The sequence below is a fragment of the Mytilus galloprovincialis genome, chromosome 14, assembly GCF_965363235.1.
Source record: "Mytilus galloprovincialis chromosome 14, xbMytGall1.hap1.1, whole genome shotgun sequence".
NCBI lineage: Eukaryota > Metazoa > Mollusca > Bivalvia > Mytilida > Mytilidae > Mytilus > Mytilus galloprovincialis.
Window position 1 is genome coordinate 302219 of NC_134851.1, and position 18318 is coordinate 320536.

The window sequence follows — 18318 nt, forward strand, 5'->3', positions numbered from 1 at the left end:
TCTCTGGTAAAAATTTGTTGCATTGGCAATGACACAAAAACTTATTTTTAATTTGGTGCAAAAAATTAAGCATGTTAAGAAAATTTTACCGTTTCTCTTCTTAACTAGATTATGAAATAAGTTAATGACAAAAGAGAAGGGTGGAATTGAATGAATATGCAGAAAAGAAGATGTGATTTTTTTGTTAGTTTGTATGTTTTTTGGGGTTAATTTTAATGCATTGTACAATAAACATTAAGGATGTATTAAGGTGAGGTTTTGGAATTTGTGTCAGATTTTCGGACTCCTAGGTGTTTTTCCATACGATAAAAGGTACATTATTTTGCCCCATAACTCCTATTTATCATCCTTTAAACTCAACATACCTGTGGTGTTTATCTGCATCAGACTTGCTCCTCTGAAGAACTTTTTTACGTAGCGACCTCTTTGATTTATGATGGTCAGCCTGTAAAGCTTGAGCAACAGGACTCGACTGGTGCTTTTGTATCTTGTCCTTATTACAGATTTCAACATCGGACAAATATTCCACGTTCTCCATCAGAATATCATCTAAGTCTGGTGCATCGGCTAAAACACCAACAGTTTTAAACCTCGGTGAATACCCAGGACTTCGTGGACTCTGTAGAGGACTATCGCTGTCAGTTAACGATTTGCTTCTTGATACTTGATTGGCAGGTTTTAGACTAGATTTTGTATCTGTTTCGGCTGTATGTTTAACCGAAGGGACAGAAACAGGAGACACATTAGAACTTGTTGCTGTGGTGATTACAGAGGTACTTGGTGACGAGACAGTTTGTTGAACACTAGAGGTCATAGTAACAGCTATACTTTTAACACTAGCAGACGGTACAGTTACACTTTGTGATTTTGAAGCTATGAATGAATCAACAGGCGATGAAGATGAAGGTATAGGTACAGAATCTACAACAGATTTTGCAGAAGATAAAACCACTGATGGTTCCTTTGATGTAACCATGGTATCACAAGCTGAAGTTTTCATTGTCGTACATGGAACATTTACTGAAGTTTTCATTGTTGTACATGGAACATTTACTGAAGTTTGAGGAACTGATGCTCTGTCTGAAATTTTTATAGAAGAAACTGACGAAACTACAGTTGTTGACAATGAACTTTCAGGTTTTGTACTTTTACTTGAAATTTTGGATGTCGTTATAGAAACTGATGATTTCAATGACTCTGTTATTAAAGGAACAGATACTGCTGCGGTACTTGACACTTTGAAAGATGATTGTGTTTTATCCACAACTGTTGATGTTGGATTTTTTACAATGTCCTGTTTAATACTAACTTCTGCTGGTTTGGAGTCAATTTTAACTTCCATGTTGACAGCACTAGTATCTTTACTTTCTATCTTTGCTCCAATTGAGCCAGAAGTGGTCAGTTTTGTTTTACTAGTGACTATGTCAATGTTTTTTACTTCTGTTTTCTGAGCTGTTGTTGCACTGGTGGTTTTTGGAAGACTTGTCGCTGGAGTTATAGAAACATTAGATGTGAGAGTAGCTTTTGGAAGATCTGTTGAAGAAATACTATTTTTTTGAGGACTGTCAGTTGAAGAAACTGTCTTTAAAGCACTTGTAGTTTTTGGAAGATTTGTCTCCCCTATGTGAGTGCTTGTATTAACAGTTTTGGCAACACTAGACACAGTAGATAGTGAAGCACTTGTTGTAACTGATTTTATATCTGAGACTGATGTTTTTGGAGCCTTATGAGTTGTAAGAGTGTTGTGTGTATTTGACATCACAGCTGTTTTTGAAACATTTACAGCTTTATTCCTACTATTTACAGTAGACACATCTGTTGGTGAATCACTTGTTGCTGTAGGTTTCTGTACATTAGTTGACACAATAGGTTTTGGGGCACTTGTTACTTTTGGCACTGTTGATGTAGTAGTTGTAATACCCACATTAGTGACACTTGTTGCTTTTGGCACTGTTGATGTAGTAGTTGTAATACCCATATTAGTGACACTTGTTGCTTTTGCTGTGTTACTTGTTTTCATTGCATTCTTTTGCAAACTATTGGTGCTAAGTGTTCTTGGTGCACTGGTTGTGCTAACTGTTTTTGAAGCACTAGTCATGCTAACTGTTTTTGAAGCACTGGTTGTGCTAATAGATTTTGAAGCACTGGTTGTGCTAATAGTTTTTGAAGCACTGGTTGTGCTTATTGTTTTAGGAGAAGTGTTTGTGCTACTTATTTTAGGAGCACTTGTGACTTGTGTCACATTAATTTTACTATTTGCTTTTGAAATACTATTTATGCTACTTATTTTTGTGGTACTCATTGTACTAGGAGCACTGATTGTGGTACTTGTTTTAGGAGCACTGATTGTGGTACTTGATTTCAGAGCACTGATTGTGGTACTTGATTTTGGAGCACTAGTCGTACTAACATTTTGTGAAGCACTTGTAACTTGAGCACTTGCTGTTGTTGTTGGTACAAAGGCTACTGGCGAAGACTTTTGATAACGTTTACGGACATGTTTCGGTGATGGAATTTTAGTTTCACTTTGTTTTGTATTTTTTACAGCAGATGTACTAAGTGATTTCTGTTTCTTGTCAGACTTCAAATTATCAACGTCCTTTTTACCTTTTTTATCCTCCTCCTTTTTCCCTTTTTTATCCTCCTCTTTTTGATTTAACTTAAAAGACACGAAATCTCCCTTTCTTTCTAAAACACTTGATTCGTCAAGTTGTATATTTTTCACATCATCTTCAGAATACACCTGTCGGTTACGTCGGCCATGTTGTTTTTCTTCTAATTTAATTTCAGATTTATCCTTTGACTCATTAAACATTTTTTGAATATCTTTCTTGGATACTATGTCATGTGATGACAGCTCAATACTGGATTTAGGACGAGTAGGTGGTTCCCCTAATGCTTGAGGAATGGAAGGCAACTGTCGCCTCTTTTTCTCTGGTTTATCTAATGCACTATCATCCTCTGTTTTTATTGATTTATGATCACTTCCTGAGGACTGATCAGTTTCGTCTCCAAACAAAAATTTCTTTCTCATTTTTTCCATTGAAAACATATATTTTCCCTTTTTTTCCTGATCCTCACTTTGCGCCTCTTTTTTCTTGACCTCTGACTTTCCATCTTTCCTTTTATGATCATCAGTACTCTTTTTTACCTCCCTTTTCATCATTGATGAAAGAGCTTCTCTAGTCCTGGCATTGATTTGTTCTATTGTTTCATCTTCATCACTATCACCAATAGAAAGTTTGTGATCTCTTTTAGACAATTTTTCATAATATTTTTCACGTGGTGATTTCACTTCCTCTTTTGGAGTGCTACTTTCTGACCTTTCCGTTTCCGTTTCAGTTCCTGTTTTTGTTCTTGGACTGTCAGTTTTCTCATGTAAACTTTTAGACCTAGTGACAGGGGTGACAGACTTGAGAGGAGAATCTAACTTAACGCTGTGAGAACGTGTCACTGATACTTTCTCATCATCGTATGAACGAGCCGACATAAACAAAGACGGGACAACATCAGACTTCCCCTTATCTTTGTCTACAATCCTGTTTGCTATATAAGCCAGCTGTTTTCTCCTTTCTTCCTTATACTTAGCAATCCTTTCAACTCGTGACAATTTCGAAAGTTCTGCAAAAGAGATTGGAGTTGAAGGTTTCTCACTGTCTGCTACACTTATACTTGATGCTGTTGAGATATCGTCTGACTCAGAATCATCATCCCGAGATAAAATAGAAGCTATATCTGTTGTTTGAGCCTTCTTATACATTCCTTGTAACCTTTTTCTTTGTGCAGATATTGTTGAACCTACTGATTTCTCTTCTGTTGAACTGGCACATTTATCTCCCTTCGAACTCACAGATTTCTCTCCCTTTAAACCAACAAATTTCTCTCCCTTTGAACCTATACATTTCTCTTCGATTTTGTCTTTTGATTTTAATTGAGTGGAGTCAAATGACCTATTTAATGAGGTTGATGATTTAGTGTTCCCTGATGTGATCTTATGACTGTCAGGGGTAGTGGTAGACAGACCAAATACTGCTGATTTTGGTCTCTCCTCTATTGCTTGGGAAAATTTCTTGACCAAATCACTGTCCGTAACTGATTTTGGTCGCCCTCTTACAGTATCACTGTCTGTAACTGATATCTGCCGATTTTCTACCGTTTCATATTTTGGCCTCCCACCAACAGTGTCTGATTTTGGCCGTCTTTCTACAGTTTCAGATTTTGTTCTCCCTATTACTGTTTTTGATTTAAAAGAATGATCAACTGTCTCTGCAGTATGTACAGATATTTTTTCTTCAGTTGACACATGGAAAAACTTTGACTCTTGTTTATCTTTTGTTTCTTTTTTAGCATCATCCAAAGGTTTTGAGAAGGTTCTTGTTTTCGACACATTTTTTCCCGTACTATCTTTCTTGATATAAGATTGACCATCCTGTTTCCCAAACAATAAAGATTGAATTCTATCTTCCCTTGTCCCAGTTTCATTTACATCACGTCGTGATCGTAACTTTTCATGAAATGCCTGAGGTGTTTCTATCTCTTCTTTCTTCAGATTACTTTTAACTTTCGGAATATCTCTGACTGAATCAATAAAACCAGAGTCATCACTCATTTGTACAGATTCTTTTAATTGTTGTACATTTGATCTTGGTCGTCCAGATGCTTGTTTATCAGTATATCCTTTCTGAACATCTGAAGTTTCTTTGTGAGAAACAAACTCTGTTCCAAAAATGAGAGACGAAGGTCGTGAAGAATCACTATAATCTGATGAGACTGGACGAGACCCTAAATCAACAGAAGACGTTTCACTTCCATCATCCTTACTCGAGTCTTTTGACAAATCCCTCCTTCTACACACTTCGTTGTACTTCGATCTCAAAGCTGGGCTGTCTCTCTGACGTAATATATTTTTAACTGCATCTGCCTTTGAACGTAAGTCACTGATATGTGTGAATACATCTGCCCCATGATGTTCTGCCTGAGGTTTTGGGTTTTTAGACTGATCAGTAGTACTGTATCCTGGTTCAGTTGTTTCCTGGCTTTGACTACTGTATTGAGCTCTACTTCTTGAATCATATTCATGCCGTGTAGGACGAGGGACTTTTATTTCACTATCCAATTTATTTTCCTGTTTAATTGTTTCTAATTTTTCGTGACTTTCTTTTGCAGCATTTTGTTCCCAATCTTGTTTACGTCTTCTCCATTCTGCCAGTGCACTATTGGGTTGAATTTCAGAAGATAAAGTATCACCTAGTTTATGTTCTTTTTCAGTTTTGGTTGCCTCACTAAGAAGTGAATCACTCTTTAAACGTTCCTTAAATTTTGATTGGGTAATTCTATTTTTATCTGAATGAGTTAAATCTTCTAGAGCTTGTCTTTGACGCCATTTTGGAATGTTTTCTGAATGTTCATCGAAGGTTTTACTAACAGGAGACAGAAGTGACCTTGGAGTAGATTCCTGAGACAAAACAGATGAAGGTCGTTCAAGTTCATCGTCCTCACTTTTATGTGAAACACTATCAGTATCATGCTTACGAATCCTTTGACGAATTATTGCTAACTTTTCACTAGGTGTCAATTCTGATCTTTGACCTTCTGAAGAATCGCTCCCGTGTCTTTCTTTTTCCTTTTTATGTCTCTCCCGATATCGACTATAATAACTAGAAGATGAAGGCTCCTCTAAATCACTCGACACATGTTCCTCACGGTGGTCGGAATTTCCATTTTTAATCTGATATGGACGGTGGATTTCCTGATTGTCATTTGAACGGTCACTATATTTCCTGTATTTTTCATTATAAGCATCCCTCCAACTTGGACGTGTACTTTCACTAGGTTCTGTAACAAAATCCTCTAATTTAGAAGACGTATATAACCTATGATGGTCGTAAGGTAATTCTGGTTTATATGTTGTTGTTTCTTTGTACCTACAAATAAAAAATAGAATTCAAATCATCATACTGACTTCACTGCTATCAAAGTTGACTATTAATAAAAACTTTTAATTGTACATGAATGGCTAAAAATAATATAAATGCTTGGTAAGGCTTCACAGTCTACCTGTTTCTTAGCCTTACACAAATAAATAGTGTATTTAGAGACAATGAATCAAGGCTCCATTTTGAAGGTTGCCCTTTGACTTATAATTGTCTATTTTTTTTCATCATGACTGAAATGGAGAGTTGTCTTCCCTGGCACTCAAACCACATCTTCTTATTCATATAGCTATTCTAGTTATTGGATGTATATATCAGGCCTTTGGTTAACTCTGTTGTGTCATTTCACATCTTGTCATCCCAGGCCATTTCATAACTCATTAAAAAGGTTAAGATTTTGCTCATTGGTGACAGTCCTATAGTACCTTGTTGCTGTATAGCATTGGCAATCTCCTTATTTGACAAAAATAAATGATCTGAGTTATCTCCCCTCATAAGCCGTCAAATTATTTTTTTAAAAAGGTTGAATTTCATGGGCATATATTGATATTGTGTTTTGTGGCTAAATTAAAATAACAATTACATAACATTTTGTTTAGAAGAACTAACATGACTCAACCCAAAATTTTAGAATAAATATTAGATAGTGTTAGTTATTTAAAATCTGTACAGCATTATATTTCTAACAATTAAAACTGCTTTTCTTTATTTAAACCTTTTGAGCTAGATAAGTTGAACACCCTTTGTAAACATGTACCCAAAAAATCACAGAAAAACCTTGAAACCCTGTGTAAATATGCACCAAAAAACTTCAATGTTAAAAGATAACATTCCTGAAGATCAATGTAAAAATATTCCAATTTAACATGTGTTGTCTGTTATTCGTCTCATTTATTAAAATGTTATCTCTTCACAATTTTTTTATAAAAGAAGTGTTACAAAGTTAGATGAGTCACCATTATTTGGTACAAGTAGTTGTAAACAAAAACATGTAAAGAATAGGGGGGTCAGTAACTGGCCTGTTACAAGACTAAATTTTTGTCCTTCTCCAATAAACCCTCATTTTCCACACTTCATTTAGATCTCTGTGACCTGTTTACAGGACCTATATTTTTCGAATATTTGTTAACTTGTTCTCATGAAAATGCATGAAATATTTGCCACTGGACATTAAGAAAACAATTATCAATAAATCAATCTAGTATTAACAGTGATCTGTTTTGACATTTCCTATTTGCCAAAAATGGCATCAAAAACAACCATGCCCATAAGAACAGCTATTTTCAATAATCTGACCCTATAAAGGGTCAGAATGATAACCCTTGATAGAATTCATCAATAATACCCAGGTATGTGACCCTCCACAGGAACTGCACAACAAATAAATTATTTAAAAAACAATTAACTTATAAAATTGAGAATGCAAATGCAGAATATATGTCAAAGAGAAAATAACCTGACCAACAATGGGTCTTCAACACATAAGAAAATAATGCACCAGAGGCAGGCGATTCAGCTGGCTCTTAAATAAAAAAAAAGAAATAGTTCGGTGAAACGGACATCATGCTAACTCCTAAACATATAAATAAACTCTAATTAAAAAAAACATATAAATAAACTCAAATTAAAAAAACATAGACTGAGAGTCTTCTGACTTTGGACAGGCGCAATAACACATTCTCAATTTCTTGGAAAAGTTGTTTCTCTCAAAAAACAATTATCCTTAATATGCACCCTACATGTAAGCCCCTCATTATCGACTCCTAGGAGTCGATATTAGAATTGAACGATGGACAATCAGTGCGTGAATTTTTCTTGCTACCTGATTGGAAGATATTACGAGACGTAAATAATCAAAGTTTATTGATTGGTTAGGACAATCCAAACCTAGTAAATGTCCTTCAATCCCGTAGAGTATCAGATTTGTCCTCTCTATTTTAGCAATTAGATTTTGCCTGGTCATTAATCATGCATATTCATGATATTGGTACACAGGTAACTTTTATCTATAAATAGTCGAATCTTCTGGAGTTTCGTAAACAACAACGTTAAACGATATATGCTACTTCATAACGTGTGACCTCACGTCGTGTGTGGTAAAGTTTGTTGATTGATGCACTTGGCTATTCTAGTAAATGAATTCATCTACAAAGCGAGAGCACTTTCCATTTTCATCAGCTAAGAGTCGACTAGCCCTTTTTGAAAGGCTAATGCTTGTGATTTATAAATATCCTTAATATATAAGCTAACATCTGACTAAAACACAATGACATGCTTGTGTGGTCAAAATATATTATATCTTATGTCTACTGATATCTATTAAATCTGACAAGCACAGGGTACCAGATAAACGATCCAGTATTGTCCTAAATACCTGTGTTCATATTAATTAATCATTGTGTTATAATTATGTTAATTAATATGGCGAGGGCATGGTGGAACATAGGTATAAACTCTGACAGCTGTGGTATACAATGTGTAACATTTATAATCATTCTAAAGGGTCATTTATAATCAGTTTATCAAATGCTTTTAATAAACTCATTCATGGTTTAATAATTATATTATTAACCTATATAAAATTAAAAGAGATGAGACAACTATATCCACCTGAGGCCAAAAATGTGAACAAAGACAGCTATAGGGCACACAGCACAGCCTTCAACAATGAGTAAAACATATACTGTATAGCAAGCTCTAAAAGCACAAGCATGACAAATTATGTGAATCTATTCAAAACAGAAAAAAAAGTACATTCTATTTTCAAGAAATATTTGTTCTAAATATTAAGCAGCTGCATAGATCCATTCACACATTCTTTGTAATTGATTTTCTATTGTTAACTTTTTTTTTCAAGCATCAATGTAGCAATGTCAGATGGCAGTTCTAGAATTTTTAAAAAGGTGCTCTATGCCAACTAGACAACCCTGCCTTCTCTGTCTAAATCTGCCATTGATATATACAGGATACACATTGTATTGGATGAAGAGTTGTTTCATTGGCACTCTTACCACATCATCTTATTTCTTTGTAGTTGATAATTGGCTAAAAATCATAAATACTGCTGTCTTACTACATACTTATAATACCATTTGTTTCTATATTAGTATAATAACTGAGGTGACATAATTTTGAGTTATTTTAAAACTTTTTTATAACATCAGACTGAGTGGTTTCAGATGATATCTTATAAATTGTTTACGATTTAATAGACTGATAACAAACATTATGTAACATGTATAATCACTATATTGAATCAGAAAGAAAATAAAGTTTGCACCTAGAAAATGTAAGTTTCAAGACCTTGTTGGAAATAAACCAGACATACAACAAACAAAACAAGTTCCTTCTATCAATCTGTATAGGCTAAAGTACATCAATAGAAGCCAATTAAAAGAATTCTAAATTGCCACTAAGTTTTAAATTGTTCAAAAGTTAAGATGAAATCAAATACATTTGTTTACAAACAATTATCAAGCATAGGTTAAAAATAGATAATTGCAGGGGGAAAAAATAGCAGACAAGGTTTTCTAGGAGAGGACTTTTCATTTTAAATTACAAAAGTCAAGGACCTATAATAATTCAAACTGATGTTTTTTTTTGTTTTTTTTTTCTCAAACTGATGTTTTTTTTTGTTTTTTTTTTCTCAAACTGATGTTTATACAAGACCAGTGATTTCTCCTTTGAGGACCTTTGGCCTAAATTTTCAAATGGTCCTGGACCTTTTGTTACTAAAAGAAAATTTTAAAGCCTGATACAGTGAAAATTAATTCTTGAGAGTACTAAAAAGAAATACCTTAAATTTTAGAAATGTTGTGTGCATCATTATTGCCAATTTTGAAGACTGGACTAAGATGTGAGATTATTTATTGTCATTCCAGGACAATTTATACTTGCATACAGTTACATTATCAGATATCAAAATGCAAGTTCTCATTAGTGTAATTATAAAAAAAGAAGATGTGGTATGATTGCCAATGAGATAGCTCTCCACAAAAGACCAAGTGACACAAAAATTAACAAATATAGCATAGTCAGCTATAAAATTTGTACTCGCCTACTTTTGCTTTAATCGCAGACTCAACAAAAATGAGGAAAAACATCAATAAAAATTTCCCTCTCGATACTGTCTTTTGATTGAAAGAAGCTTCCAAGTTTGGTAAAAAAATCCAGGATAGTTTATGAATCTAATAAATGTTTTATAAACTTTAACTGCAGACTGTATGTAATGTTAACTGGAAGAAAAACTAAGTCCATTTATAAGTAAAATACGGAAAAAGTGAATATTTTTTTTACAAAATTTACTTCTGAATAATATCTTATGATCAGAAACAAGCTTTTGTCTAAGTTTGGTAGAAATCCAGGATAGTTTAAGAACATTATAAAAATTTAAAAAACTTAAACCACAGAGTGAATGTTTTGTTTCTGGCAAAAAAACTAAGTCCATTTATAAGTAAAATACGGAAAAGTGGAAATTTATTTTTACAAAATTTTCTTCTTGATACTATCTTATGATCATAAACAAGCTTCTGTACAAGTTTGGTACAAATCAAGGATAGTTTATGAAAGTTATTAAAATTTAAAAAACTTTAACCACAGAGAGAATGTAATGTTTCCTCGCAGAAAAACTAAGTCCATTTAAAATACGGAAAAAGTGGAATTTTATTTTTACAAAATTTACTTCTGGATACTTTCTTATGATCATAAACAAGCTTCTGTCCAAGTTTGGTAGAAATTCAGTATAGTTTAAGAAAGTTATTAAAATTTCAAAAACTTTAACCACAGAGTGAATATTTGTGGACGCCGCCGACGACGGAATGTAGGATCGCTTAGTCTCGCTTTTTCGACAAAAGTCGAAGGCTCGACAAAAAGGTCCCGAAATGACAAATGTAAAACAATTCAAGCGATAAAACTAACAGCCTAATTTATGTACAAAAAATGAACGAAAAACAAATATGTAACACATCCACTGAATTACAGGCTCCTGACTAATGGGACAGGCAGCCAATGCATGTCTATACATACTGTTCAGTCCCATTATTGCATCAATAAAAATCTTGCAATAATTTCTGAAATTACAGTTATATGTTTGACTGACAATTAGCAGTAAACAATTTAACCTGAAAGTAACAAAAATCAAGGTTCAAAAATAAATTATGATTTCTTTAACAGGAAACTGTTTTTATTCATTCAGGCACTTCACCATGCTTAATTGAGTGTATTTTAGATAGATAGAAAGAAGGAGAAGAATTAATTAATGTAACATCTTTAATGATCCTGTTAAAAGAGAAAGTAACCCTATAATAATAATATTAGGGAGATAGTTAGGTTATAAAAGACAATAAATGTTCAATGAGGACTACATGGAGGTTTTCATCCCAATTAAAAATTCCATTAAAATATCATCACTTTAGAAATTTGTTTATGTACTTCTGCACATTTAGAAATTATTGCTTGCATTTGTTATTGTGCTTCTTGAAGAAAGGCAACTGTGAGATAAATCACTTACAAAAGCAGTATGTGTATTGATATCATCTTCATAATCATTGCTGAATTTATAGAAATTCGTTTTTACAAAGGGAATAAATATGATTATAACATGTTACTGATACATGTAGGTACTTTTTTAGGGATAAATTTTTTAGAACTCTAACATAAACTGGTTCCTTCTTAAACCACTAAAAGGATTGTATAGATAGAAGATATTTTAAGAAACAGTTCAAAATCTTTTGATGCAAAATCTTAATGAATTCCATTAAAGAGAAAGTAACACCAAACAAAAAACTTCATTGAAGCCGATCCAGATTTATAATATTTTAAGAATCTATTGATGTAAATTCTTACTGGATTTTGTTAAAGAGAGATTTATCCAATAAAAAAAATAACTTTTTGCAGAGGTTTCCACCTAAGAAATTGTAAAGTTTAGCATCAAAACTAAATGATTCTGAAGGTTGTCTATTAAGATGGGCTCATCCTATCAACAAAATCAATATTTTGGGAGTATAATGGGTAAAATAGGAAATGCAAGTTTATTTTCATAAAGAAAAGCATATTCATCAATTTTGTTCATTTCCACATGTTTTGAAGGATTCTAGACTACACTTATATGAGAATTCCTCTCCCTAATTATTGTTCTTTTCAGACCATCTCTCTATTATTTATCAATGTTCATTCCATCTCTCTATTATTTATCAATGTTCAGAGTTAATGGCAGAAGTACAATTGTAAGAAAGCAGTTTAAAGAAAAAACTGTTTGAAGAGAGCAATGGTTATGAAGAAATTATGATTTTTTTTGTAGAATCTGGGTTAGTGTGAGGAAGATGGTGTAAATTGTTTCTGTTAAAGAGAGAAAGTGATCCCCACCAAATATCAAAGTGAATCAGACAAACCATTATAGATAGCATAACAGATATCTAACACTTTATCTCTTTGTCATCCAATTAACCATCAAAACAAGGAATAATAATAGAGCAACATTTTCTTCTTAGAAGTCATCTGCTATTTCTAATATGAAATGTAAACATCTCTGCTCTAATATTATGATGCCATAAGCACTAAAATGTCCAAACTGACCTGACCGAGATATGTTGACTGGTAAAGAATTACCATAGCTGACCTACTTGCTCGACCTACAGTGGCAAATATTTCATCTAAATAAAAAAAAAATACCAAATTTAATACAAAAAGGGTTGCAGAGGCTGAAGGAAAAGATATTTACACTAACACTCATTAGAGGGTCAGTGGCGGATCCAGGGGGGGGGGGGGGGGGGGGGGAGTTCCGGGGTGTTGCAACACACCCCTTTTTTAAGGATTATCGATGCATTTGAATGGGGACATATGATTTAAACCACCCCTTTATCCTGGGTTAGGAAACCCCTTTTGAAAATGGCCGGGTCAGCTCCTAGGATGTACTGAAAAGGATTGACATTAACTGATATTGATTGACTATTATATATATGCTATATATAGTGGCAAATATTACATGCTACCTAAAATTAAAAAGTGTGTTGACCCGGCTGAAGGTCATAATATTTACAAAGAGGGGGTTTACCATAGCTAATATGTGGTAACCATATTTTCACCCTTATTTACCATTTTATTAGCAATGGTTACAACTTTTTTTATATGGTCTTCTGAATCAGGATTTTTTTTTTAATTTTATACCTGTATTAAAATTGAGAATGGAAATGGGGAATGTGTCAAAGAGACAACAACCCAACCATAGAACAGACATATAAAAGACCATAGGCTGTTCCTGTCGCAAACAAAAATATGTTAAGACTTCAACTGATGGACATATAAACTGGTTTACTCTTCTGTTCTTCTGATGAAACTACAGTACCGTTTATCCAACTTGAATCCAAAAATCTACAGTTCCGAAAATCCAATCAACCAAAACGCACACTTTTTCAAATTCTCAACCAAGATTACATTCATCTTTGCCTGAATATATGACAATGACAGAACCAAGATGTAAGGTGTATGAAAAAGTACCAATGCTATTACCATGGTAACCAAGTGAAAGTGATAAATAACCTGTTAGATGACACCTACAACCAATGATAAAGAAGAGATATGATAGATCTGACGTAAGTTCTACACTTCAAACTATTACATCATTGGCAGGATTTCTCAGGATTTATAATAAAAATAGATCCTTCCTACCCAACATCATCAAACCTCAAAGGAGTTTATACTTAGATATTATGTAATGGAATTGTAAGATATATAACACAATCTTTGTTGTTACAAATAAAGAGAGGTGGTATCGGGATGGTATTCTTCAAGGAACAGCAACCCAACAACACATATATACAGTGGATTATGTAGAATTTGTCAAAACCAAGAGATGACGCATCCCCGAAAATCCAATGAAACATTGGAATCAACAAAAACAAAAGACTGAAGATAACAAGAATGTGTCCATAGTACACGGATGCCCCACTCGCACTATCAGTGGACCATGAAATTGGGGTCAAAACTATAATTTGGCATTAAAATTAGAAAGATCATATCATGGGGAACATGTGTACTAAGTTTCAAGTTGATTGGACTTCAACTTCTTCAAAGACTACCTTGACCAAAAACTTTAACCTGAAGCGAACGGACGCACAGACGGACGCACAGACGGACGAACGAACGAATGGAGGCACAGACCAGAAAACATAATGCCCCTTTACTATCGTAGGTGGGGCATAAAAATAAGTAACTCATCATTTTTTCTCCTCTTGACCTCTCCAATATATATTGCAAGCCTAAAACACTTATGGTTTATCAGACCTTTCATAACGTTTTTGATTTTGAAATTTTGCCTTACCATACTTTAAACCAAAGCCTCACAGACTTTTTTTTCACTGAAAATGTAAATATAAATAAATGTTTTCAATTAAAAATTTCATATAAGTTGTTCAAATTTTTATCTGCTGACTCTTTTAAATTGATGTTGGGATAGCCATTATTTAAACTGACAGAATTTCTAGAAAACTTTAATATTACCTTCCATAACCTGTATTTCTATGTGAAGTCTTTTCATCTGTACCAAAACTTCTCCCGTCATATGTTGAACCAGTATGGGTACCAGATGGCTGATCATAACTGGTACCTAAATAACTGCTCCCTGTAGCTCCTCCATATCGAGAACTATCCCCTAAACCATGTGACCTTGAAACATAACCATAAGAACCAATGGAAGAATCATAACTTTTTGGTGTATCGTAATTTTTCTGTGTATCGTAACTTTTGCTGGTATATTTTGACATAACGTCGTATGAGGGAAGCCCGCTTCCATAAACACTTAGATTAGGAACTGAAAAAGAGAAGATAAATTAATACAGTTCTGTAATGAGAAGTAAAATAAATTGTAACAAATATAAGAATTAGTTGATTTTACAGTAATTAGTCTCTTTACACCATTGTATCATTGGTTATAATACTCAAATATCTTCCTCTCAGCATAGCATTAAAATATGTGTTGTTAGGGATATAGCAAATACACCAAAGCTGGTTTCTACGTCTGAATGAAACAATCAGCAATGAATTTGGAGGGAAAAGACATAACCACCTAAGCATCAGTATGAATCACCTCTGAGTAATATTAGTAAATCTTTACTACTTTGGTACCATCTCAACATCTATATACTCTAGTAATTAGTCATTGTCGAAGGAGTCTCGACAGTAGTTATTATAAACCATCATGTCCTTGGAATGAAATTATTTTGACAGTTACTGTACAATATCCATTATCTGCTGCTCAGAGGCGGATTTAGGGGGGGGGCCCAGGGGGCCCGGGCCCCCCCCCCCTTTATGGGAAAAAATTTGGTAGCTTATATAGGGAATCACTGAAGCGTGACTGGAGTGGGCCCCCTCTTAGGCAGTCAATGGGCCCCCACTTATGAAAATTTCTAAATCCGCCAGTGCTGCTATCATTAACATTGTGTAATTTATAAAATTGTTTTACTCACCAATATGCTATGTAAGATAAAGATTTATAAAGAGTTATAAAGTAGAAGTTATTATATTCTTAATAGTTTCATTAGCCTTGACTTCCTAATGACTTTTTTTCTGTTATTTATTAAACTGTTTTACTCATAAAAAAGTTATGTAAGATAGAGATTCACGACATAAGAGTTATTATATTCTTGATAGTTTCACCTAGCCTTACCATCCCAGCCATTTCTTTTTAAAAAAAATAAAAGCTTAAAAATTCCCCGATAGACCAAAATTTAAAACTATAAACTGCATATGGTCATTTCAAAATGCTAAGTAACAAAGTTTCATAAATACACATTTCCGTCATTTGATTTATAATTCAAACACACCTTATAACAAGCAGGGTACCAGGAGAGAACAAAACTGGTTTATAATCATTCAAACACACCTTGTGACAAGATAGGTTTGAACTCACAATTTTACAATTGACTGGATTGTGATTACTGTAAATGAACTACTAAGACAAGAAGGCCAACAGTTTTGACAGTATATTTATACTGAGTACAGAATATATCAGATGATATAGATACTGATAATGAAGCTCTCTAGGAGAATTCTCTTCTGACAAATGATAAAATCATAACTAAATTCTTCAGAGAAATATTTGTGATAAATGATTATGTAATAAGCCATACATTATACATGTACTATACATAGATTTGTGATAAATAATTATGTAATAAGCCATACATTATACATGTCCTATACATAGATTTGTGATAAATAATTATGTAATAAGCCATACATTATACATGTCCTATACATAGATTTGTGATAAATAATTATGTAATAAGCCATACATTATACATGTCCTATACATAGATTTGTGATAAATAATTATGTAATAAGCCATACATTATACATGTCCTATACATAGATTTGTGATAAATAATTATGTAATAAGCCATACATTATACATGTCCTATACATAGATTTGTGATAAATAATTATGGAATAAGCCATACATTATACATGTCCTATACATAGATTTGTGATAAATAATTATGTAATAAGCCATACATTATACATGTCCTATACATAGATTTGTGATAAATAATTATGTAATAAGCCATACATTATACATGTCCTATACATAGATTTGTGATAAATAATTATGTAATAAGCCATACATTATACATGTCCTATACATAGATTTGTGATAAATAATTATGTAATAAGCCATACATTATACATGTCCTATACATAGATTTGTGATAAATAATTATGTAATAAGCCATACATTATACATGTCCTATACATAGATTTGTGATAAATAATTATGTAATAAGCCATACATTATACATGTCCTATACATAGATTTGTGATAAATAATTATGTAATAAGCCATACATTATACATGTCCTATACATAGATTTGTGATAAATGATTATGTAATACGCCATACATTATACATGTCCTATACATAGATTTGTGATAAATAATTATGTAATAAGCCATACATTATACATGTCCTATACATAGATTTGTGATAAATAATTATGTAATAAGCCATACATTATACATGTACTATACATAGATAAATAATTATGTAATAAGCCATACATTATACATGTCCTATACATAGATTTGTGATAAATAATTATGTAATAAGCCATACATTATACATGTCCTATACATAGATTTGTGATAAATAATTATGTAATAAGCCATACATTATACATGTCCTATACATAGATTTGTGATAAATAATTATGTAATAAGCCATACATTATACATGTCCTATACATAGATTTGTGATAAATGATTATGTAATACGCCATACATTATACATGTCCTATACATAGATTTGTGATAAATAATTATGTAATAAGCCATACATTATACATGTCCTATACATAGATTTGTGATAAATAATTATGTAATAAGCCATACATTATACATGTCCTATACATAGATTTGTGATAAATAATTATGTAATAAGCCATACATTATACATGTACTATACATAGATTTGTGATAAATAATTATGTAATAAGCCATACATTATACATGTCATAAGCCATACATTATACATGTCCTATACATAGATTTGTGATAAATAATTATGTAATAAGCCATACATTATACATGTACTATACATAGATTTGTGATAAATAATTATGTAATAAGCCATACATTATACATGTCATAAGCCATACATTATACATGTCCTATACATAGATTTGTGATAAATAATTATGTAATAAGCCATACATTATACATGTACTATACATAGATTTGTGATAAATAATTATGTAATAAGCCATACATTATACATGTCCTATACATAGATTTGTGATAAATAATTATGTAATAAGCCATACATTATACATGTCCTATACATAGATTTGTGATAAATAATTATGTAATAAGCCATACATTATACATGTCCTATACATAGATTTGTGATAAATAATTATGTAATAAGCCATACATTATACATGTCCTATACATAGATTTGTGATAAATAATTATGTAATAAGCCATACATTATACATGTCCTATACATAGATTTGTGATAAATAATTATGTAATAAGCCATACATTATACATGTCCTATACATAGATTTGTGATAAATAATTATGTAATAAGCCATACATTATACATGTCCTATACATAGATTTGTGATAAATAATTATGTAATAAGCCATACATTATACATGTCCTATACATAGATTTGTGATAAATAATTATGTAATAAGCCATACATTATACATGTCCTATACATAGATTTGTGATAAATAATTATGTAATAAGCCATACATTATACATGTCCTATACATAGATTTGTGATAAATAATTATGTAATAAGCCATACATTATACATGTACTATACATAGATTTGTGATAAATAATTATGTAATAAGCCATACATTATACATGTCCTATACATAG

General features: G+C 32.4%; 1 protein-coding gene across 8 annotated transcripts in view; it reads right to left on the reverse strand.

Annotated features, from left to right (window-relative positions):
• Nucleotides 1-18318, reverse strand: part of LOC143059490 (uncharacterized) — a 136793-nt gene that overhangs the window by 81058 nt on the left and 37417 nt on the right. For all 8 annotated transcript variants that reach the window (XR_012973487.1, XM_076233002.1, XM_076233003.1 and 5 more), the window contains exons 3-4: nt 14430-14739; nt 366-5924 (exon numbers count right to left, since the gene is read on the reverse strand). Coding sequence is in view for 7 of the 8 variants with exons in the window: in XM_076233002.1 (XP_076089117.1) it covers nt 366-5924; nt 14430-14739 (5869 nt within the window). In the remaining variant the exon portion in view is untranslated. The remainder of the gene's footprint in view (nt 1-365; nt 5925-14429; nt 14740-18318) is intronic.